Source organism: Myotis daubentonii, chromosome 6, assembly GCF_963259705.1.
Source record: "Myotis daubentonii chromosome 6, mMyoDau2.1, whole genome shotgun sequence".
NCBI classification, from domain to species: domain Eukaryota; kingdom Metazoa; phylum Chordata; class Mammalia; order Chiroptera; family Vespertilionidae; genus Myotis; species Myotis daubentonii.
In genome coordinates this window covers 31,374,821-31,398,223 of record NC_081845.1, presented here as the reverse complement: position 1 = coordinate 31,398,223, position 23,403 = coordinate 31,374,821, and the positions used below count along the sequence as shown (strand labels likewise).

At 40.1% G+C, this 23,403-nt stretch overlaps 1 protein-coding gene across 8 annotated transcripts in view; it reads left to right on the top strand.

The window, feature by feature from the left end:
- Positions 1-11,075: 11,075 nt before the first annotated feature.
- SHPRH (SNF2 histone linker PHD RING helicase) overlaps positions 11,076-23,403 on the top strand; it is a 71,326-nt gene continuing 58,998 nt past the window's right edge. The window contains exons 1-7 of one of the 8 annotated variants that reach the window (XM_059700605.1): positions 11,077-11,751; positions 12,522-12,581; positions 14,005-14,070; positions 15,029-15,088; positions 17,077-17,751; positions 21,775-21,904; positions 23,095-23,313. In XM_059700605.1, the coding sequence (XP_059556588.1) occupies positions 17,113-17,751; positions 21,775-21,904; positions 23,095-23,313 (988 nt within the window). In that variant the 5' untranslated portion in view covers positions 11,077-11,751; positions 12,522-12,581; positions 14,005-14,070; positions 15,029-15,088; positions 17,077-17,112. Of the gene's footprint in view, positions 12,959-14,004; positions 14,071-15,028; positions 15,089-17,076; positions 17,752-21,774; positions 21,905-23,094; positions 23,314-23,403 lie in introns of all 8 variants that reach the window. The other 7 variants (XM_059700604.1, XR_009453424.1, XM_059700606.1 and 4 more) reach the window with 7 other exon arrangements.

Below are 23,403 nucleotides of genomic sequence, written 5' to 3'. Positions count from 1 at the left end.
ACACATCATAATTAAAATGCCAAGAGCAAAAGATAAAGAGAGAATCTTAAAAGCAGCAAGAGAAAGACAGTCAGTTACCTACAAGGGAGTACCCATTCGACTGTCAGCTGATTTCTCAACAGAAACCATGCAGGCCAGAAGAGAGTGGCAAGAAATATTCAAAGAGATGAATAGCAAGAACCTGCAACCAAGATTACTTTATCCAGCAAAGCTATCATTCAGAATGGAAGGTCAGATAAAGAGCTTCACAGATAAGAAAAAGCTAAAGGAATTCATCACCACCAAACCAGCATTATATGAAATGCTGAAAGGTATTCTTTAAGAAGAGGAAGAAGAAAAAGGAACTCTTACCATTTGCCACAGCATGGATGGAACTGGAGAGCGGATAAATACCACAGGATCTCACTCATTTGTGGAATATAATGAACAACATAAACTGATGAACAAGGACTGATCCAGAGACGGAGAGGCATTGATTGGACTGTCGGGCCTTGGAGGGAAGGTAGGGGAGGGTGGGGGCAAGGGGGAAAGATCAACCAAAGGACTTATATGCAAGCATATAGGCCTAACCAATGGACACGGACAACGGGGTGGTGAGGGGATGAGCGGGGGGGGGGAGGGGGGTAGAGGGTACACATATGTAATATCTTAATCAATAAAAAAATATTAAAAAAAAAAGATTCTATAGGTTTCAAGTGTACATTTTTATGATACACTAGGGGCCCGGTGCACGAAATTCGTGCACTGGGTGTGTGTGGCGGGGGGGGTGTCCCTCAGCCCAGCCTGCCCCCTCTCACATACTGGGAGCCCTCAGGCATTGACCCCCATCACCCTCCAATTGCAGGATCGGCCCCTTGCCCAGGCCTGGGCAGGGGACCCCCATTTCCCCCCATCACTGGTTCTGCCCCCAGCCCCCTCCGATTGCTGGCTCTACCCCTTGCCCAGGCCTGATGCCTCCGCCAGAGGTGTCAGGCTTGGACAGGGGACCCCCATCTCCCCCCGATCACTGGCTCTTGCCCCCGCCCAGGCCTGAGGCCTCCGCCAGAGGTGTCAGGCTTGGACAGGGGACCCCCATCTCCCTCTGATCGCTTGCTCTACCCCCCGCCCAAGCCTGACGCCTCTAACCCAGGCTTCAGGCCTGGGCAAGGGGACCATCATATCCCCCCAATCCCTGGCTCCGCCCCCCACCCAGGCCTGATGCCTCTAGCCCAGGCCTGATGCCTCGGCCAGAGGAGTTGACCCTCATCACCCTCCGATCACCAATCACCGGATCGGCCCCTTGACCAGGCCTGAGGCCTCCGGCAGAGGTGTCAGGCCTGGGCAGGGGACCCCCAGCTCCCCGAGGTTGCAGGCTCCGCCCCTGCCCAGGCCTAACGCCTCTGGCTGAGGCGTCCGGCCCTGGCAGCGGGGACCCGCAGCTGCAGCGGCCCCACGATCGTGGGCTTCGCTTTAGGCCCAGGCAAGGGACCCCTAGCTCCTGGGACTGCCAGCTTCGACCATGCCCAGCTCCCATCGCTGGCTCCACCCCTACTTCCTGCTATCACTGGCCAGGGTGGCAAAGGCACCTGATTCTCCAGTCATGGCTGGGGGGCAGGGCAAAGGCGGCCCCAGGGCCGCCTTTGCCCTGCCCCCCAGCTCTTAGCTCCCCCCTGGGTTTCCGATCACTGTCAGTGGCAGGGGGCTTCTTCCTGCTTTTCCTTTCGCCTCCCTGCATTGTGCCTACATATGCAAATTAACTGCCATCTTGTTGGCAGTTAACTGCTAATCTTAGTTGGCAGTTAATTTGCATATAGCCCTGATTAGCCAATGAAAAGGGTAGCGTCGTACGCCAATTACCATTTTTCTCTTTTATTAGTGTAGATGATCTGCATATTTCATTTTGTGCCCACTACCCAAAGTAAAATCATCTTCTGTCACCATATATTTTATTCCTTTTACCCTTTACTACTTCTCCCACCCCACTTCCTTCTGGTAACCACCATACTGTGCTATGGTCTATGAGTTTTTGCTTGTTTTTCTTGTTTGTCCATTTGTTGTTTTCAGTTTTATATCTTACATATGAGTAAAATCATATGATTCTTAACTTTTCCTATCTGATTTATTTCACTTAGCATGATTTTCTCAAGGTCCATCCATGCTGTTGCAAATGGCAGTATTTAATCTGTTCTTATGGCTGAGTAGTATTCCATTGTACATATGTACCACATATTCTTCATCCAAGCACCTATTGAAGGACACTTAGGTTGTTTTTATGTCTTGGTAACTGTGAATAATGCTGTGATGAACACAGGGGTGAATATATCTTTGCAAATAAATGTTTTCCAATTTTGGGTGTAGATACCCGGAAGAAGGGTTGCTGGGTTTTATGGTAACTCTATTCTTAATTATTTGAGGAACCTCAATACTGTTTTCCATAGTGCCTGTATCAGTTTACATTACCCCCAGCAGTGAATGAGGGTTTCTTTTTCTCCACAACTTCTCCAACACTTATTACTTGTCTTGTTGAAAATAACCATTCTAATAGGTGTGAGGTGGTATCTCATTGTAATTCTGATGAGCATCTTTTCCTTTATCTGTTGGCCATTTGTACATCTTCTTGGGAAAAGTGTCTATTCAGGTCCTCTGCCCATTTTTTAGTTGGATTGTTTGTTTGGTGTTGAGTTATATGAGTTCTTTATATATTTTGATATTAATCCCTTGTTAGAGATGTTGTTTGCAAATATTATCTCCCATTTAGTTGATTACTTTTTTGTTTTGTTGGCAGTTTCTTTTTAGTTTGGCATAATCCCATTCATTTATTTTTGCCTTTCCTTCCATTGCCTTTGGGGTCAAATTCATAAAATCTTCTCTAAGATAAAAATCCATAAGTTTATTGCCTTTGTTTTCTTCTATGTAATTTATTGTTTCAGATCTTATATTTAGGTATTTGATCCATTTTGAGTCAATTTTTCTATGAGACAAACTGTAGTCTAGTTTCATTCTTTTGCATGAGGCCTTCCAATTTTCACAACACCATTTATTGAAGAGGCTTTCTTTTCTCCATTGTATGTTTTTGGCTCCTTTGTAAAAAATTATTTGCCCATATACAAGTTGGTTTATTTATGGTACCAGTTTAAAAAAGAACACTCTAAAATAGTAAAGGGAACCATACAAAACAATAGCAATGAAGCTTTTGTTGTTGTTTCCATCATTATATGTAATTAGAAAATAAAGCATATGGTATAGAGAATCTAAAAACAAAATTTATTTACATTTACATAGTTTTTGCCATTATTCCTTTCAATATTTTGAATTTTCTAATAACTCTATATCCAGGAGTCACTGTAGAAATATTCTATTACATCTTCTTTAAGCTTGCATCATAAAAGGGATGAAGATGATGAAAAAGTTAACTAAAACTGGCCCTTTAAGGCAGGGGAACTTCAATAAATCTGGGTTTTATAAATGCAAATCTGTATTCAAAGTGGCTAAAAACACACATTCATAAATATTCTATTTGCATAAGAAGATGTCTCTTTTGTAATCAAATAATAATCACTGGTGATTTGAATTTATTTTAAATACTTGATTAAATATTTCATTTCTGCCAATATACCCATTATGAATTACCCTCCTTAATGATACAAATTTATGCTTTTCAGGTTAATTTCAATGTATTACATTTAACTAGAAAGAAATTGAACAAATACTCTACACAGACTTAAAGCAACAGGACTCCTTCATTGGTTCATGGTAGAATAGGAAAACTGTCACCTCCCACCCCTTTGTCAAACAAAATGTAGAAAAGAACTATTTTAAAAGAATATTTTGGGCAAACAAATGGTTAGTTGTTGTCATATTGTTTGGCTAAGAATTTCTTTACAGGAATAATTACCTTTCAAAGGATCAAAATATAATGTAATAGATACTACTATAATACCTATTTGATTATAAATACTATAATACCTACCGATTACAATTGAATCATTTTTTATGAGGACAGTTCAAACTGCTAAAATTTGTCATTTATCACCCTTTTTAAGACTTACTGTGGTACTGACAAATATAACTTGTATATATGTACAGTAACTTAATATACATATGCATTGTAAATGATTACTAAAATTAAATTAATTGGCATACCCATCACCTCACATAGTTATATTTTTTTTGTAGTGAAACCACTTAAGAAAAACTCTCTTGACAAATTTCAAGTATACAATACAATATTGTTAAGTAGAGTCACCATGCTGCACATTAGACCTCCAGAATGTATTCACCCTGCGTAAGTGAATCTGTGTACTTTTTGAACAACATTTTCCCATTTTTCTATCCCCCAGTCCCTAGCAAACACCTTTCTGCTTTATGGGTTCAAATGTTTTAGATTCCATGAAAGGAGATCAGGCAGTATTTGTCTTTCTATGGCTGGCTCATTTCACTTAGCACAATGACCTCCAGGTTCATCCATTTATCCATGTTGTCACAAATAGCAGGATTTTTTTTTTTTTAGAGGCTAAATAACACCCATCTATTGATAGATATTTATGTTGTTTCCATATATTGGCTATTGTGCCTAATGTTGCAATGAACAGAGGGGTACAGATATCTCTTTAAGATACCTGTACTGATTTGCACCCAGAAATGAGATGGCTGATCATACAGTAGTTCTATTTTTAATTTTTTAAAGCATCAATCAGACCGTCGAACCTCAGAGGGGAAGGTAGGGGAGAGTAGGGGTAAGGGGGAGAAATCAACCAAAGGACTTATATGCAAGCATATAGGCCTAACCAATGGACACAGACAACAGGGGTTGAGGGCATAAGTGGGGGGGATGGGGGATAATGTGGGGATAAGGACATATATATAATAATGTAATCAATAAAAAAAAATTAAAAAAACATACAAAAAACTTCCAGGCTGTTTTCTATAATGGCTATACTAATTTATATTACCACCGACAGTATACCAGGGTTCTTTTTTCTTCACATGCTCACCAATACTTGTTACACCTTGGTCTTCTTTTTATGTATGTTTATTGATTTCAAAATAGGAAGGGAGATGGAGAGAGAAATAGAAACATCAATGATGAGAGAGAATCACTGATTGGCTGCCTCCTGCATACCACACACTGGGGATAGAGCCTGCAACCTGGGCATGTGCCCTGACCAGGAATCGAACCACAACCTCCTGGTTCACAGGTCAACACTCAACCACTGAGCCATGCTGGCCAGGCACCTTTGTCTTTTTTATGATAGTCATTCTAACAGATAAAAGTTAATAACTCATTATGAATTTGATTTGCATTTTTCTGATGGTAAGTGAGGTTGAACATCTTTTCACATACCTGTAGGCCATTTTTATGTACTTTTAAAAGAAATATCTATTCAGGTCCTTAGCCATTTTTAATTAGGTAATTTGGTGTTTTGTTTGTTTGTTAGCTATTCAGTTGTTTGTGTTCATTACATATTTTGGATATTACTCTCTAATCAGATATATATGATTGGTAAATATTTGCTCCCATTCTGTTGGTTTCTTTTTCAATCTGTTGATTGTTTCCTTTGCTCTGCAGAAACATTTCAGATGCAATTTCTCCAAAAGTAGAAAAAATCTCATCGTCTATTTTTGCTTTATTGTCTGTGCTTTTAGTGTCATACAAAAAAAAATCATTGTCAGCCCTAACCGGTTTGGTTCAGTGGATAGAGCGTCAGCCTGCGGACTCAAGGGTTCCAGGTTTGATTCCAGTCAAGGGCATGTACCTTGGTTGCGGGCACATCCCCAGTAGGAGGTGTGCAGGAGGCAGCTGATCAGTGTTTCTCTCTCATTGATGTTTCTAACTCTCTATCCCTCTCCCTTTCTCTCTGTAAAAAAATCAATAAAATATATTTTTAAAAAAATCATTGTCCAGACCAATGTCAAGAAGTTTTTCCCCATGTTGTCATTTAGTAATTTTATAGCTTTAGGTTTTATGTTTATTTATTTTTTCCATCACAATTTATACCGTCTATGCCCTCTTCCACCAGCACCCATTCCCCTCTACCCCTGCAATCACCATACTGTTGTCCATGTCAATAAGTTCTTTCTCTCTTTTTTTTTTTAAGGTTTAATTATTTAACCCATTTTGAGTTCAGTTTTGGATAAGGTGTGGGAAAGGGGTTCAATTTCATTCTTCTCCATGAAAATATCCGGTATTCACAACACCATGTATTGAAAAGACTTTACTTTCTTCATCCGTGTTCTTAGCACCCTTGTCAATGATCAGTTGACCATAGATGCTCAGATTTATTTCTGGGCTCTCTATTCTATTACATTGGTCTATATGTCTTTGTGGTTTTTTAAATGGCAATATCATACTATTTTGATATCCTTTTATCATATACTTTGAAATCAGGAAGTGTGGTCCCTACATCTTTGTTTTTCTTCTCAAAATTGCTTTGGCTATTCAGGGTATTTTTTGGTTCCATGTAAATTGTAGGAGTTTTTTATTATTTCTGTAAAGAATGCCATTGGGATTTTGATAGGTATTGCATTGAATCTATAGATGGTTTTTGGTAGTCTGGACATTTTAAGAACATTAATTTTTCTAATCCATGAACACAAGATGTGTTTCCATTTATCTGTTTCTTTTTTATTTCCTTCATCAATCTCTCTATATATAAAAGGTTAAGTGACTGACTGTACGCATGTCCGACTGTCGAACCAACTGACCGCCCAGTACATATGACGTGCACTGGCAATTTAAAAATAAATGTTGACTTGTGCATGCACAATACATATAAAGCTCTTGCTGGCGCCAATCGCACGTGTGTGTTTCGATCTGTCATTATCAATCATGAATTTGGTGGACATTTCTATTATAGAGAAAGGGCGAATAGTGATATTAAAATATTTCTTGTAATTAATTTCCTTTCAATGTGCACAAATTCGTGCACCGGGCCACTAGTGTTTTATAATTTTCGATGTATAAGTCTTTTACCTCTTTGGTTAAGATTACTCTCAAGTAGTTTATTCATTTGGTTACTATTGTGAATGTGATTATCTTAATTTCCTTTTTGGATAGTTGGCTTTTTGTATATAGAAATGTGACTGATTTTTGTATGTCAATGTTGAATCATTCAACTATATTACATTTAAGTTTTAATTCTAACAATTTTTGTTATTGAGTCTTTAAAGTTTTCTACATGAATGATCATGTCACATCAAATACAGATCATTTTACTTCTTTATTTCCTATTGGGATGCCCTTTATTTCTTTTTGCTTTTCTCTTTGCTCTGGCTAGGATGTCCAGTACAATGTTGAATAGAAGTGGTGAAAGAGTGGGCATTTTTGCCTTGTACAGGATCTTCAAAGGAAAGCTTTCAGTTTTTCCTCATTGAATATGATGTTAGGTGAGGGCTTTTCATATATAGCCTTACTGAATTGAGGTTAAGTTCCTTCCATACCTACTTCCTTGAGAGCTTTAATCATGTATGGATGTTGAACTTTGTTAAATGCTTTTTTGCATCTATTGAGATTATTATATAACTAGAGGCCCAGCGCACACATTCGTGCACTAGTGGGGTCCCTCAGCCTGGCCTGTGCCCTCTCGCAATCCGGGACACCTCGGGAGATGACAGAGAGCCAGTTTGGGCCCAATTCCCACAGGCCAGGCCGAGGGACCCCACTGGTGCACCAGGACAGTTTTGGCCCAATCCCCGCAGGCCAGGCCAGTCCGGGCCTCTAGTGTGCATATAAGATTTTTGGTTAATCTCTTCCCGCCCTCCCCCGTCCCCCTTCCCTCTAAGATTCACCAATCTGTTCCATGTTTCCATGCCTGTGGTTTCCACTCCTGCATTGAGAGTCTGCCCCTGGCGGTAAGTGTGCGTCACAGCTACTGGCCGGACGGTAGCTTAGGCTTTTATATATAGAGAGTATAATATATTTATTATATTTATATATAATTTTTATTATTATCTGTTTATTGTTGTTTATTTGAGATTTTGTAGGCATTTATAGCTATGTACTTTCTTCTTAGAACTACTTTTGATAGATCCCATAAATGTTGGTTTTTGTTGTATTTCCAATTGCACTTGTTGCAAGGTATTTTTTAATTTCTCTTTTGATTTCTTTTTTTGACCTGTTGATTGTTCATAAGCATATTTTTAATCTTCACATATTTGCAAATATTTTAGTTTTCTTCTTTTAATTGATTTCTATTGTTATACCATTGTGTTCAGAAAAGATGCTTGATATGGTTTCAATCTTTTTAAAATTTATTAAGACTTGTTTTATGGCCTAACATACATATGACCTATCCTGAAGAATGCTCCATGTGCACTTGAAAAGAATGTGTATTCTATTGCTTTTGGATGAAATGTTCTCTACATAGCTGTTGTCTATTTGATCCAACATGTCATTTAAGACTATTTTTTCCGTCTGGATGATCTATTCACTAATGTAAGTGAAATACTAAAGTCCCCTTCTATTATTGTATTTCTATCCATTTCTTCCTTTAGGTATGTTAACATTTGCTTTATATATTCAGGTGCTCATATGTTGGGTGTATAATTATTTACAAATGTTATATCCCCCTTGTTCAATTATATTATACCTTTTTTATGTCTTATTACAGTCTTTGTTTTAAAGTCTATTTTTTCTAAGTATAGCTATCTCAGTTTTCTTTTGATTTCTATTTGCAAAGAATATCTTTTTCTATCCCTTCACTTTTAGTCTCTGTGTCTGCTTACACTTGAAGTGAGTTCTTGTTTTTTTATCCATTCAGCCACATATGTCTTTTGATTGGAGAATTTATTCAATTTACATTTAAAGCAATTTTATTAATGACCTTTTTAAGGAAAAAATAGTGGTGGGCCTGAATGATCCTTATTGTTAATATACACAGCCCTGGGTCATGAAATAATTACACACCTCTTGCCTTCATTTTTCCCATGTCAAGCTAGGAAGGTTGGTGATATATTCTTTATTTTTATTTGAAAGGGAACACGACTTAGTAATAAGAGGCAACAGCCTAAAAGACCAAGGAATCAAGGTGAGTTCTAGATTCTCCTGTTTTCTTAGAGCTAAACTGTGGCAAATCACTAAATTTCTCTGAGTTTCGTATTCCTCTACTCCAAAATGAAAATTTTAAATATTTAATATTGTCATTGTAAGAATGAAAAAGTGAACATTAAAAGGCTTTGCAAAATATAAAATTCTACTCATAAATCATCATTTATACCATTTCTCCCCATAAAGGGACTTAAATTTATGTTAATTAATCTACTCCCTCTCAGCCAGTCTTCCTTGAGAACAACTTTTAACATTCATTTCTAAAATAGATTACCTGAGTTGGGTTATTGCTAGAATAAAGCCAAGTGTCCCCAGAAGAAACTGGTACTATTGCCTTGGCCTAGTGAGACCACGCAAGGAAGCAAGTGGTCTGACTGCCATCAAATTTATAGTTTCAAGAAGCAATTGAACTCTATGAACGCGGAGTAGCTCACTGATTGGCTTATGTCCAATAAATTAATTCCAATTTGTGGAATGCTATTAGACCATTAGTATCTAATAGGTGGATGAACTTGTATTTCACAGATATAAGCTTCCAGAGAGCTAAGGTGCAAAAATAAACTATGTTTTTTTCTTAAATTAGCTCTGATGATTCTAATATTGAAAAACATTACGCCCATAGAGAAATTTTCAAAGCATATACAGTGCACTTTGAAAATACAGGATTGAATATACCACTGGCACTTCAAGAGAAAGAATTTTGTTTAACTGTAACCACTGAATGATACTGTATAGCATCCCATCTCTATAGTTGAAATTACACTTCCAAACACTTACAGCTGGATCTGTAGCTTAATATTTTGCACAGGATAACAATAACTATGTCTAGAGCTTAATTACACCAATCAAGGTGAACAAAGAGGAAATGATGCTGTACTTATTTTTTAAGTATTTCTGCCTGGCAGCAGTCGGACTCAGTCGAACTAAGAGTTTAAAATCTATGTTCCAATGTTGAGAAGTGACATAAAACTATCGTTTTAAACCTTTTACAGCCCCATGTATATTTAAATACCGAGTTTCAAATGCATTTCCAAAGGAAAGGTTCCATTATGTCTCGTACTTAGTAAAATGGTAGGTTCGCCAACGTGGGGGGGCTCTGCCTTCCCACCGCTCCAGCATTCGCTCTACTTTTTCAACTTGTCTCTTGAAACCTGGGATAAAGTAACTATTTGCCTAGAATTTTACAGGGTTTAATTTATGAAAATGGCTTCTTGCAGACTACCTTAGAGGTCTGTGATGAAGTTGTGTACAAAGCAGGATATGGACTGTCTCCGCAACTACAACACCCTTAGGCAAGAACTTACTTTTGTGCTTCTGTGATCACACCTGCTGAGTCGCCCCTCCAAGTGTAAGGGTGAGTCCTTCTCAGCGGCTCTTTTATCCCCGAGTGCCTGCTGGCTGCTGGTGGTTATTTACAGGCTCTTGGCGACGAAGCCTCTCGGAGTTATGCAAAGTGAACCAAGCCTTAGCCTACGTCTATGTCATACAGACTCTATGAGAAAGAGGCGATCTCTCAGTGAAGAGAAGGAAAATGGGCAAAAGTGTTCGTCGGCCACCTTCAGCACAACACAAGTCGTTTTTTTCTCTCCAACTGAAAATGTGTACTCACATTTCCCTGGAAAGTCTTTTAGAGTAACTTTTTGGAGGAAGATAAGCTACACGCAGTACCTAACTAATGCCTGCTTTCTAGAAGCAAGTAAAAAAAGAAGAAGTGCGTTTGCAGAATTCTTTTCTGCCTTTCTTATTAAATTCTCAAAAGGCAACCGGCACTCGCTTCAAAAGAAGCCCCGCCCCTTCAGCTGGGAGAGCCGCTCTTATTTATATTTGCGTAGACCCCGCCTCCTGCCTAAAGGTTCCAGCCAATCCTGTCACCTCGAATGCTGAGGGCAGAGCTATCGCGAGACTCCAGAGGCATCCCGTCACAGGCATCCCGTCACAGGCATCCCGTCACAGGCATCCCGTCACAGGCTTTAACCGTGTGGACCTGCGCAGAAGGGGCTCTTGAAGTCACCGCCGGAGAAAGGGGGCGGGGCAACTCGACGTGCGCGTACACCTTGACCCCGCGCTCCATCTCGCACCCAGCAGGTAGGAACGGTGGGTTCAGTCTCCCCCGGGACGCCCAACACTCACCTCGGGGAGCGCGCGTGCCCACCGCAGGCGGATGTTGGGTGGGTGGCGACTGCGTGCCCTGGAGGTGCGGGGACCCTAGAGGGCCTTGGTGCAGAGGCTTTGAGAACCTGCCTAGGTAGGCGCTCAGGTGGTGGAGGGTCCCGGGTCAGAGGGCGGGTATGGAAGGTAACTCTGGACGGAGACTGGGGCCCCGAGGAGGCTGGACTCAGTTGTGCTGGAGCCCGGGAAGCTGAAGGGCTACGAGGGTGCCGCAGCGCGAGTCTCCCCGGCCCTTGCCCATCGCAGACCTGCGGGCCCCTGGACCGGACCGCCCCGGCTTCCGGGAGAGGAGGGGGGTCGCGGGAAGGAGGCTGTGTTTCTCCCCGGGGGCTTGGGCCTGCAGTGTTTTGTTGGAGCGTCGGAGGAGCTGTTGTCGCGCTCCCGGGCCGCGAGGTGGCTGGTTTGCTCGGCCTGCTGCTTGGGAGCCATCGGGCGCTGACAGTCCTGCCGGGACTCCTCGAACCGCCTTTGGGTCTTTCGGAAGCAAACAGTGGGCATCGCCACTCGCCGCAGACCTGCCCCCGGAGGGTGGAACCGGGCAGCTGCCTAGCTTCGTGGTGCGTGAGGTGGTAATGCAGCAGAAGGGGAGGCCGAGGCTTCCAAGTTAGTCTGAAACTTCTCAGTTTACCTTTGGAGCCAGATTAATTACATTCGTATTCAAAGCCATCCTTGCACGTTGTACATTGTGACTCCGTGGTAGTTGCTGGGTTTATGTTGTGTTATCTGATGATGGATGGTCACTGTCAAATAGGCAGTATTATTAAATAATGACTATTCAGCTTGTGCCCTTTTTTCTCAGTGACTTGCCATTGGCCATGAGGCAGAAATCCTAGATGTTTGGTGTTTTCCAACTTGTATTTAAATTAACTGAGGCTCTAACTGAACAAAATTAAAATAATTTTTAGTCCTTACAGCTATTTTTAATTATTCTGCCGAGGAATAGCCAAAATGATGACATTCCCCTGAATAGAAATGTCCTGTGATACCGGTACTGTGACCAAAAAGACTAGTTGGTTTATGTTTCCATGCTAGAAACAGAACAGTAGTGAGCAGTAGTGGGCTAAGTGTGCCTTTGCTGGATAGCCCCTGCTCCTTGGAGTTAGCCAATAAGCTGGCAGTTGAGAATAAAATAGTTTACTTTTGAACGATGCTATTACATATACATCCTCTTTTTGGTCAGCCTAAGAACTGTACTTACAGAATTATTGTTTAAAAATCTTTTATAAAGAGTTCAGGCTAGAAAGATTTTGGGAAACAGAATCTGATGGTGAAAAAAGCTTTTTATGAAGGCATTTTTTCAAGTTTATGTGACTAACTTATCTTTTAGGGTTCAACAGATGAAAATACTCTCATCCTGCTGGAGTTATCAACACAGAAAAAGACTGTGGTAATGTTAGGGATTTTTGAGAACTTTTCAGCCATCAGTAACAATTGAGCTTTGATTATATAGGGCTCACCTTGGACCTAGACATATAGTAGATGTATTCTCATGCCATACATGTGTGGTAATTCAGGATTTGTGTCCTTTAATGAGATTATAATTTGGTGGTGGGGGGGGATATGAATTTAAGTTTAATTGATATTCATTTGTCTTATTAACTTAAGATTTTATTTTTCTGGCAGTCTTTTTTTATTATTATTAAAGCTACAGGTCAGCCAGTTTTGTCTGTCTCATTCTGGACCAGAAATAATAAAGAATAGTTTCACTTTACCAATAGTCTTCTAGAATGTGGTTAAGAGATGTGAGTCCAAAAAGAAATGTGAGTAAGTACTACTAGGTCCGTAAAAGGGAGGGCATTCATGGAGTTAGAGATCTTTGTTTCACCTTATTTTGTATATCATTTCCATCCTGGCACTGACTTGGCATTGGAGGTACAATGCTGAATAGGATACTGTTGCTGCCTAGTTTTCATGTAGTTCATAGTCAAACCGTTGAGAACACTGTAGCAGTTGGGATCAAGTAGGAGAGGCTCTTAACTCAGCAGGCCTGGTCAGGGAGGGTTTGTGGGGAAAGATTGGGACAGTGACAGAAAAATATGAGAGAGCATTTCAAGCAAAAGGAATTTACATTTACAAATGCAGGACAGTAAAAGTTCGGTCCATATAGAAAATTTCATATAATTATGTTTTACACAAATACTGTTATTTAAGGGGAAGATTAAGTAGAACCATCAAAGGTGGGATTCATGTGGTTAGAAGAAAACCAAGAGATGGATTTGGAATATGGTTAGAGATATACCAGTACTTGACATATTAGCTGCCGATTAACATTATGGTTATAAGTAGCTTATTATTCCTGGATAGAGATCCTGTAGGAAAAGAGTCAACCAAAATGTGATTGATTGATTTTTTTTGAGTTATAAATGTATGCTCAGTTTGGGTTTAGTTGGCTAGGATAGTACCTGGGCATTAGGATTTTTATAAGTTTCCACAGGTGATTCTAATGTGCAGTGGAGTTTGAGACACACTGATCTGTGGATGTTGATTGTACTAGTATGTATTATAAAGTCCTACTTAGATTGCTTCATCTGTTTCCTTGGGTAAAAGTTTGTCTTTGTTGATTTATTTTCCTGTTGAAGATCCTTTAATGTTTGATTGCTGATTGTGAGCTTATCTTTGCAGTTCAGATTCCTACTTTACTTTCATTGTTTTGGCTTGTACAGTTTATATAAGGGGAAGTTCAGAAGCCTTTGCTGGGCCTAGTTTTCTATTCTGTTCACTGATAATGGGGGAAATTTCTCTATAGGCAGAGTCCATTGTCTTATGATATTCTTCTGTACTCAGTAACAATGAATGTCTTTCCACTTTAGGCACTGTTCCCCCAGAAGATAGATACCCCCACCACAGCTATCTTGCCTTTGTGAAGGAGAGGGCAGGTAAGGACCTGCCAATTCCCACTCTATTGCTCCATCATTATCTGTTTGTAGGCCTGGACCCACTTTGAGGTCTACTACCAGCTCTGTCACCATTACACATGGAAGCCTGTTGGTGATGCCCCATGTTTTGGTGCTAATTCACACCACCATTTTGCTTTTGTCTGATTCCCTGTGCATCGTCCTTAGGAATTCCTCAGAGTTTCTGGTCAACTGAAATTTTCCGTTTGATGGTTTTGTTGTTGCTGTTGTTGTAGTAGTTTTAAACAGGGGCTGTGTATTTCTTAATTGTCTCTTTAAAACATATTTCTTACTCTCTCCTAGATTTGGAACAGAGTAATTAGGGATGGGGACTTAGTGGGGAGAGATGGGTGTAGTCTGCTCTTTGTGCTCCGATTGAAGAAACCAAAACATAATTTATTATCTGTACTAAATTAAAGATCATGATTTGATTTATACTTCTTTTATATTCTCTCCTTAAGTATAGCACAGTGTTGAGTATATAATGAGCACTCAGCAAATACTCGATTGAACTTTATTCAGAAACTAGAGGCCCGGTGCATGACATTTGTGCACTTGGGGGGGGTATCCCCTCAGCCCAGCCTGCACCCTTTTGCAGTCTGGGACCCCTTGGGGGATGTCCAACCCCCCCCCCCCCCCGGCCCCAGGGGTCCTTAGCACTGCCACGGAGGCAGGAGAGGCTCCTGCCAGCACCACTGCGCTCACCGGCTCAGGGCTTCTGGCTCCCCCTGTGGGAACGCACTGACCACCAAGGGGCAGCTCTTGCATTGACTGTCTGCCCCCTGGTGGTCAGTGCACATCATAGCAACTGGTAGTTCCGCTGTTCGGTCGATTTGCATATTAGGGTTTTATTATATAGGATGGAATTAATTGTTGAAACTATTAAACTTCACGTGAAACCACCTTTTAATTGTTTATACATCTTTTTTTTTTTTTTCAGCTACGTGAAATAGGTTGAAATAGGCACCAACCATCACTATGGCTTTATGATTTAACCTCTGTAAGTTATTCTGTTTCATGTAGTAATTGGCTATCTTGGGGAAAGTGTACTTTGAGGCCTTAGTTATATAGGCTGCTTTCAGACCAATTTCCCCTTTTGAGATAGCAAAGCTTTCTTTTCCTTTTTCCCATACCTTTTTTTTTTAAGTAAGTTTTTGTTTGTTTTTTCTGTTTCAATCTTTTTTAAAAATTGAATTTATTGGGGTGACATCTGTACTAATAAAAGCCTATGTGGTCGTCATGCCCTCACACCGCAAGGAGCGATCACCAGAAGGCTGCGTGCGCAGCAGGCGCATGCGAGTGGGTGGGGCTGCCTGAGCTGGGAGGCACAGGTGGGTGGGCGGGGACTTGATGCTGTGTCCCAGGTGGGGACTTGACCAGGAGGTGTGTCAGGGGAGCGGATGGTGGCTGCCGCTGCCCAGGGCCCGCCCAAGATTCAGGCAAGCAGCGGATGGCGGCTGCCACTGCCCAGGGCCAGCCCGAGGCTCAGGCAAGCAGCGGATGGCGGCTGCCGCTGCAAAGGCTCAAGGCTCCGACAAGCTGCAGTGGCTGCGAAGGCTGAAGCTCAGGAAGCCTCGTGGCCAGCATTGGCAGCAACAGAGGCATGATGGGGGTGTTGCCTTCCCCTGATCACCGGCAGGTGACCCAGAGGCAGCAGCAGCAGCAAGGGGGTGATGGGCATGGTGCCTTCCCCTGATGGGCCAGTCACCTCCTGCAGAGGGAGGCCAGACTGCAGCTTGTTCCCTGTGGGTAGTGGGCCCAATTTGTCAGTAGGACATCCCCTGAGGGCTCCCGGACTGCGAGAGGGGGCAGGCCGGGCTGAGAGACACACACACACACACACCCCTCCCCAGTGCACGAATTTTCATGCACTGGGTCTTTAGTTAGTTAATAAAATTATATAGGGTTCAGTGCTACAGTATATCATCTGTATATTGTATTGTGAGTTACCACTCCAAGTCAAGTTTTCCATTACCATTTATCACTTCTTTCCCCTTTTCTACCTCCCACCATCCCCCACTCTCTTCCCTCTGGCTATCACCATACTGTTGTCTGTGTCCAGGAGTCTTTTTTTTTTTTCTTTGCTTAATTTCTTCACCCTTCTCACCCTGTCCCCAATCCCTTCCCCTCTGACAGGTGTCAGTCTGTTTTCTGTATCTGAACCTAGTGAAGTTTATTTTCTTCACTAGGTTCCACAAATAAGTGAAATCATATGGTACATGTCTTTCTCTGACCGGCTTATTTCACTTAGTATAATACTCTCTAGGTCCATCCATGCTGTTGCAAAAGGTAGTATTTCCTTGTTTTTTACTGCTGAGTAGTAAGTAGTTCATTGTGTGAATGGACACAACTTTTTTACCCATTCATCTACATAGAGTTCAAGTGCCTGTACATTTTTTTGTCTCTTGTTTTGTCTGCTTCGTTTCCCCTGGTTGCCGTTATCACCTTATTCCCTGGCCAGCTATCCCTCTTAACTTTTTTATCTGCTAATTCATAAAAAGAAATGTATTTCTCTATTTTTATCTTTCTCTTTTGAAAGAACTATTTTGGAGGATTTTTAAGGCTATGTAAGGATCAAGTGAAGTTTTGTTAACCCTTTGGGATTATAAAACAAATTTTAAATTCTGTAGTGATGATATGAGTGTACATGTTACTAAAATTCTTTAAATATGCATTTCTAGGATATTTGAGAGATATACTTTAAATGTATTTTTAGAATTTATTTTATTTTATTTAACAGATTATTATTAAGTTTATCCATTAATAACTGGTAAAACCATCAGAATTTATATGCTGCATGAGATTTTGGTCATTGTGTTCCTTAGCTGTGTTTGACTTCTTAAAAAAAAGTATTCACTGCTTTTTGTATTCCTCTGAAGATTTCATGTTATAGATATGGGCTACTAGTTTATGCTGAATTTCTCATCTGGGAGCCCTTTAACTCTGAAGTTCTCTCTCAGAATGCTTACTATTGCATTTGTCTTCTAGAGTTCACATTTACCCATTAAAAAAAAAAAAGTGAAAATGAGCAACCGACGGAAACGCGCTCCTCCAGTGAAAATAGATGAAGAAAAGCAACAGCAGCTTCGTTGGAATATGCATGAGGACAGAAGGAATGAACCTGTCACCTTAACTGATGATGAGCATCCCTGCACAGCTTCAGAGTCCTCTTCTGCTCAGTGCATCATCCTAGATGATAGCCTAAAGGAAGAAGTGGCTCACAGAGATAAAAAGAGATGTTCAGAGTCAGTGTGCATCTCAAAATCAATCGATAAAGAAGAGATTGGTGACAGTTTTTCCCCTTTGTCAGTAAAGCTGAATATTGTGATTTCTCCCTGTCACTTTGATAATTCTTGGAAAGCACTTCTAGGAGAATTCACTCTTCAGCTTCTTCCGGAACAGAGTTTAATTGAAAATTTTTCTGAAAGGAGTTTTACACTGGTCAGTTCAGAGTCAAGCAGTCAGTTCCTGATCTATGTTCATTCAGAATGCATAGATGTGGAGAAACAAGAAAAAGGACTCAACAAGCCAAGCAGTGTTTGTGACAAGGGTACCCGAGTGGAATCATCCTTCAGTGGTGAAATGTTAGAGGATTTGGGGTGGCTACAAAAGAAGAGAAGAATAAAACTGTACCACAAACCAGATGGAAATCACATTATTAAGGTACTCAATTTCTGTGTTGTCTTTTTTTTTTTTTTTTTTAATTTATTGAATTTTTACAGAGAGGAAGGGAGAGGGATAGAGAGTCAGAAACATCAATGGGAGAGAAACATCGACCAGCTGCCTCCTGCACACTCCTCACTGGGGATGTGCCCGCAACCAAGGTACATGCCCTTGACCGGAATCAAACCCGGGACCCTTGCATCCACAGGCCAACGCTCTATCCACTGAGCCAAACCGGTTAGGGTTCTGTGGTGTCTTTTAAGATGCTTCTGCATTGGGCAGTCCTTTTTGAAGTTATCTTACTAGGAAGGTCTGTTAAGCCAGCAAAAACCTTTCATTAAGTTTCAAGTACACTTTATTTTGGGCTTTCATAATAACTTTTATATATATATATATAGTATATATAATACGTACATATATATATTATGGCTGGTTATTTTCAGGCTGAACTTTTTCAAGATCTTCCCAATTCCTCCTTTGCAGCTCTACTCTTAATGATTTGTTTTGGTCCTCATTATCTCTTTCTCTTCCTTCAGCAATCCTTTAACCATTTCCCTGCTTGCCTTTTCAACTCTTTGATCTATTTTGCCTCTGGAATAGTATAATTTGAAATGCAAGTGGGATTCTGTTCTTTACTGCCTACAGAATTAAGTATAATCTGGCATATAAATCCTTCCTTTGATAGACGCTTGTCTACTCCCGCTTTATCTTTTACCACTCTGCTTTTCATTTTGTCCCAGAAATTCCATATTGGTTTGTTTCCTGCACATTTCCTGCCATCTTTCCACACCTTTGCGTTTTAACAGTTCCCTCTACCTGCCTCCTGCACACTCCTCACTGGGGGTTCCTCTTCTTTGATAATTCTTGGTCATTCTTTAATATTTAGCTCAGAGTTTACTTCATATAGGGAGAGCTTTTCTTAAACTCCATGGATGATGTTAATGTGCCTTCCCCATCACACCTGATGCCTATGCTTAATTTTGCCTCTCTCACTTGTAGCGTACTTACATTTTAGATCTTTCTCCCTCACTAGACTATAAAGTCTTCTATCTTTGCAGCCTAGTAAAATGCCTAATATCAAAGAGATTTTCAGTAAATAAATGAATAAATTTATTATTCATTTCAGGCTCTGCTACTCACTAGCCAAGTCACTATGTGAATCCTTTAAATGTTCTAATTGCAGCCTTGTTCTGTGTGAAATATAAACATTACCCATTCTTTCTTTAAAAAATGGATTTTTATTGATTTTTAGAGAGAGGGAGAGGGATAGAGAGAACATTGATGTGTGAGGGAAACATCGATCAGTGCCTTGTGTGTGCCCTCTACTGGGGATCGAGCCCACAGCCCAGGCCTATACCTTGACTGGGAATTGAACCAGGGACCCCTTGGTTGATGAGTCAGTGCTCAACCACTGAACCACACCAGTGGGCATTAATATCCATTCTTTTTACTTCATACAATTGGGTTGAGAATCAGGTGAGATAATGTAAGTAAATACACTTTGGAAACTTTGAAGCAGGTCAACATGCCTTCATGCTAAAACTTGAAAGGAAAAGAAGTTCTAATATGTTGAATTTATCTTTGTTCAGTTGAAAACTGTGTCTTATGTATTTCTCACATTAAAAAGCAGTACGTTGTAGCCCTGTTTGAAGTTTCAGAACTTACAGTAGGAAATGAGAAAATTTAAAAGTGTTAAACTATAATTATTCCCTAGACAATGAACTTATGCAACCAAGCATTCTCTCTCTTTGTTGATTGTGAGTTTCAAAATTGTGGCTCAATGATAACAAGTAAGGATTTATGGATTTGTATCTGTGTTCTGTCCACCTCCCTTACAATCCAAGTTTTGATCTAGTCTGTGTTACTTGACCTTGATTTGTATAACTATTTAAGTATTTACTAGGTGTATCGGTTAATAATGCGGATTTTGTAATCAAAGAAAACACGATAATTTCAAGAGAACATCAAAAGTGCTTTATTCAAAGTAATGTTCATCGCTAGCTACTCATATCCTCCATCTTTCAGTTAGTTTGTGGATATCGTCCCAATAGAACTTTTCTTATTTTGAGGCAAACCATTCAGAGACCCAATTTTCCACTTCTTAGTATGTTTTGAAGTGCTGCTCAGAAAGTGCATGTGCCATCGATCAGGACAAGTGGTAATCTGAAGGAGCAAGGTCTGGTGAATACAGCGGGTGGGTTAATACTTCCCAGACAAGATATTTTAACGTGTCTTTAACTGGTTTTGAAGTGTGTGATGGTGCATCATCATGAAGCAAAATTACTTTACTGTGTCTTCTGGCACATTCCGGTCGTTTCACGATCAAAGCATGTTTCAAATTGATTATTTGTTGTTGGTAGCAATCAGTATTAACGGTTTCACCTGGTTTTAGAAGCTCATAATACACCACACCTTCCTGATCCCACCAAACGCAGAGCATTGACTTCTTTCTGAAGTGATTTGGCCTTGCAGTCAATGTTGATGGTTGACCTGGATCAACCCATGATTTTGTGCACTTGGGATTCTCAAAATAAATCCACTTTTCATCGCCAGTCACAATTCGATGCAAAAGAAGACTTTCTTTTGTGCTGTTGAAGCAACATTTTACTGATGACTTTTCGGTTTTCCATTTCTTTCGTTCAGTTGATGTGGCACCCATTTTCCTTCCTTTAAGATCTTTCCCATTGCTTGTAAACGATTGGAAACTGTTTGCTGAGCAACGTTTAATCTTTCTGCAAGTTGTTTTTGAGTTTGACACGCATCTTCATCCAATAATGCTTATAATTGTTGGTCTTCAAACTTTTTCGGTTGACCTGGACATTCTTTGTCTTTCACATCGATGTCATCACTTTTAAAGCGTTTAAACTAGCATTCTCAAATATCTTGAGATGGAGCATGTTCACCATAAGCTTCCCAAAGTATTCAGCAGCACTTTTCTTCAAAATAAAGTAATGAATTAAAACTTCCTGCAAATGCTCTTTTTTTATTTTTTGGCACAAAATTGGACATTTTTAAGCGTAAAAATACCTGTGATGTTAACACCTTCAGAAAATTTGACATAGGAAGTTTTGAAGCTTGTTGTCAATACAACAAAATAGGATACATATCAAATCGCGTATATATCAACATATGTGTAACTCCATCTATTGAAAAAAATCCGCATTATTAACTGCTATAGTAAGTAATCTATAAGTGAACACAAGCAGAGTAAAAATGTTAATGAAATGTAATCTTGGCCACCCCATTTCTGTATAATGCTGCGTTGGATTCTTGTTCTTTAGTGAAAGAACATGAGAATCTCAGTGATTAGGGAATCAGATCTAGGATAATAGAGGGGAGTGAAGGAAGCTGCACTTATCAGTATCTACCTTTAGGAAGTTTTAAAATTGTATCGTCTGGACTATCTCATATAGGCTTCTCTCCATTTTTCAAATAACATTTAGGTCAAAATGAATAAATTATTTTGCTATTTATTTAGCTCCTAAATACCAGTGCCATTATTCAAATTAAAGTATTTTCCATTGTAAAGCTTCCTATTGCATTGCTTTACCAGAATCAAGGTATAAAATATAATCAAGTTCAGTTTCCTATACATTTAAATGTTTGAGCTATTAACAGGGACTCCCAAATCTAACTCCTGGCATGTGTGTCAGCATCTTTTGGGAGAATTTTCATTCTTAGCCAACTTCACTGATTACTCTGATGCTCATCAAGGTTGGAAATCATTGACTTGCTAGGTAGAATTGGTGTTCTCATCACATCTTCCCAGGTTTGGGTCAAGTTAGGGAAGTATTTTTTCCTAGCAACTTGGAGGATGCACCACATATAGTAAGCATTGCATTTGTAGAATGAATTTGTTACTGAAAGTGAAAATAGATGAGGGAGATTTGATAGATAGATATTTGGTGTTTGTGAGACAAATACAATAAAAATGATGATATTAAAAAAAATGTTTTTTCTTTAATATCCTCATAAAGAGTGGCATAGTACAATTAAAAATATTTCTATGTTGATTCTTTGTAGGTTGGAATTTATCTTTTGGAAGACGGCCTAGCAAAACTAGACTTTTTGAGTGATGCAAATTCAAGAATGAAAAAGTTCAATCAACTCATGAAGAAAGTGATGGAAAAGTTATACAATTTTATTATTCCAGGTAATTTTTAAAGTAAGCTTAAAAATTGCTGTTACTTAAGAGTTGTGGTTTCCCCCCGCCACACTCCTATACATAACAACCAGAAAAGATAGCTAATAAAACCATAATAAAAATTAAACAACTTCCATAAAATCTCTATCTGATAAAATTATACTTTTATAATTTTACTAATATAGTTTGTGTCCTTATTTACTTTTTACTGTGCTTAGCTTATAGTAAATTTTTTTTTCATGTTATAGTAGGCACAAATTTTCCACATGGCAGTTGTGTCCAAAAAATGAATCTGATATTCTTACGAATTTGTATTATTGACTTACATACTTACCTCCTGATTGGCTACAGGTGTTACCAAATGCCTTTTTTTAACTAAGATATACAGTGGGAACTCTTGCCTTATTAGACATAGAGACATTATGTCTTGTGGATATTTTTATAGGAATATATAAAAGTGAAATAAATTATCCTATCTAATAATAGACAAACATGGTAATTAACCGTACCTCTGACATGCTTACCATCGGCTAATCAGGGTGATATGCAAATTAACTGCCAACCAAGATGGCGGCCGGCAGCCAGGCAGCTGAAGCGAACAGGAGGCTTGCTTGCTCCAGTGATGGAGGAAGCCAAGGTTCCCCACCTGCTGCTGCTGGCCTCTGAGCTGCAACTCTAAGCAACTATGTTGCAATTATAGAAGCTAAACAATCCCCAGAAACCTGCTTTCAGCCAGCCGGGCCTCAGAGCTGGAGTTGCAACAGTGTTTCAATTATAGAAGCCAAACAAACCGAGGTCTCAGAGCTGGAGCCAAGCCTCAGAGCTAAAGCCAGCTCTCAGCTCCAGTGACAGCCATAGAAGGTAAATAAATCCCAGAATAAAAATAAATAAATAAAAAAAAGGAGCAGTTGGGAGTTTCAGTCACCCGCCAGCCTGAAAACGGCCCTCAGCCCCTCACCCAGATTGGCCAGGCACCCCAGTGGGGACCCCCACCCTGAAGGGGGTGTGGCCAGCTGCAAACAGCCATCATCCCCTCATCCAGGCAGCCCAGAATTAAGGGTAGGGCCCTCCAGTGACAAAACACACTGATTAAATCCTCAGAGTTGCAAAAGTGCATGGTGTGTCTTTGAAATGAGAATTGCTTGTAACTATAAAAGGTAAATCAGCTTGTTTTGAGCACCTTGTTATTGGATATACAGATGTGTTGGAAGAGGATGAGGAAGATTCAGAGAGTGAGCCAGAGGGACAGGACATTGATGAGCTCTATCACTTTGTGAAGCAAACACATCAGCAAGAAACACAGTCCATTCAAGTGGATGTCCAGCATCCTGCATTGACACCTGTGTTGAGACCTTACCAAAGAGAGGCTGTCAATTGGATGCTACAACAAGAGCATTTCAGAAGTACTCCCGTTAGTGGCAAGTATAAGATGCTTCCAGAAAGGCAAATTGATAAGAGGGATTATAAGAGAGAGAGACAGTGTGTGTGTGTGTGTGTGTGTGTGTGTG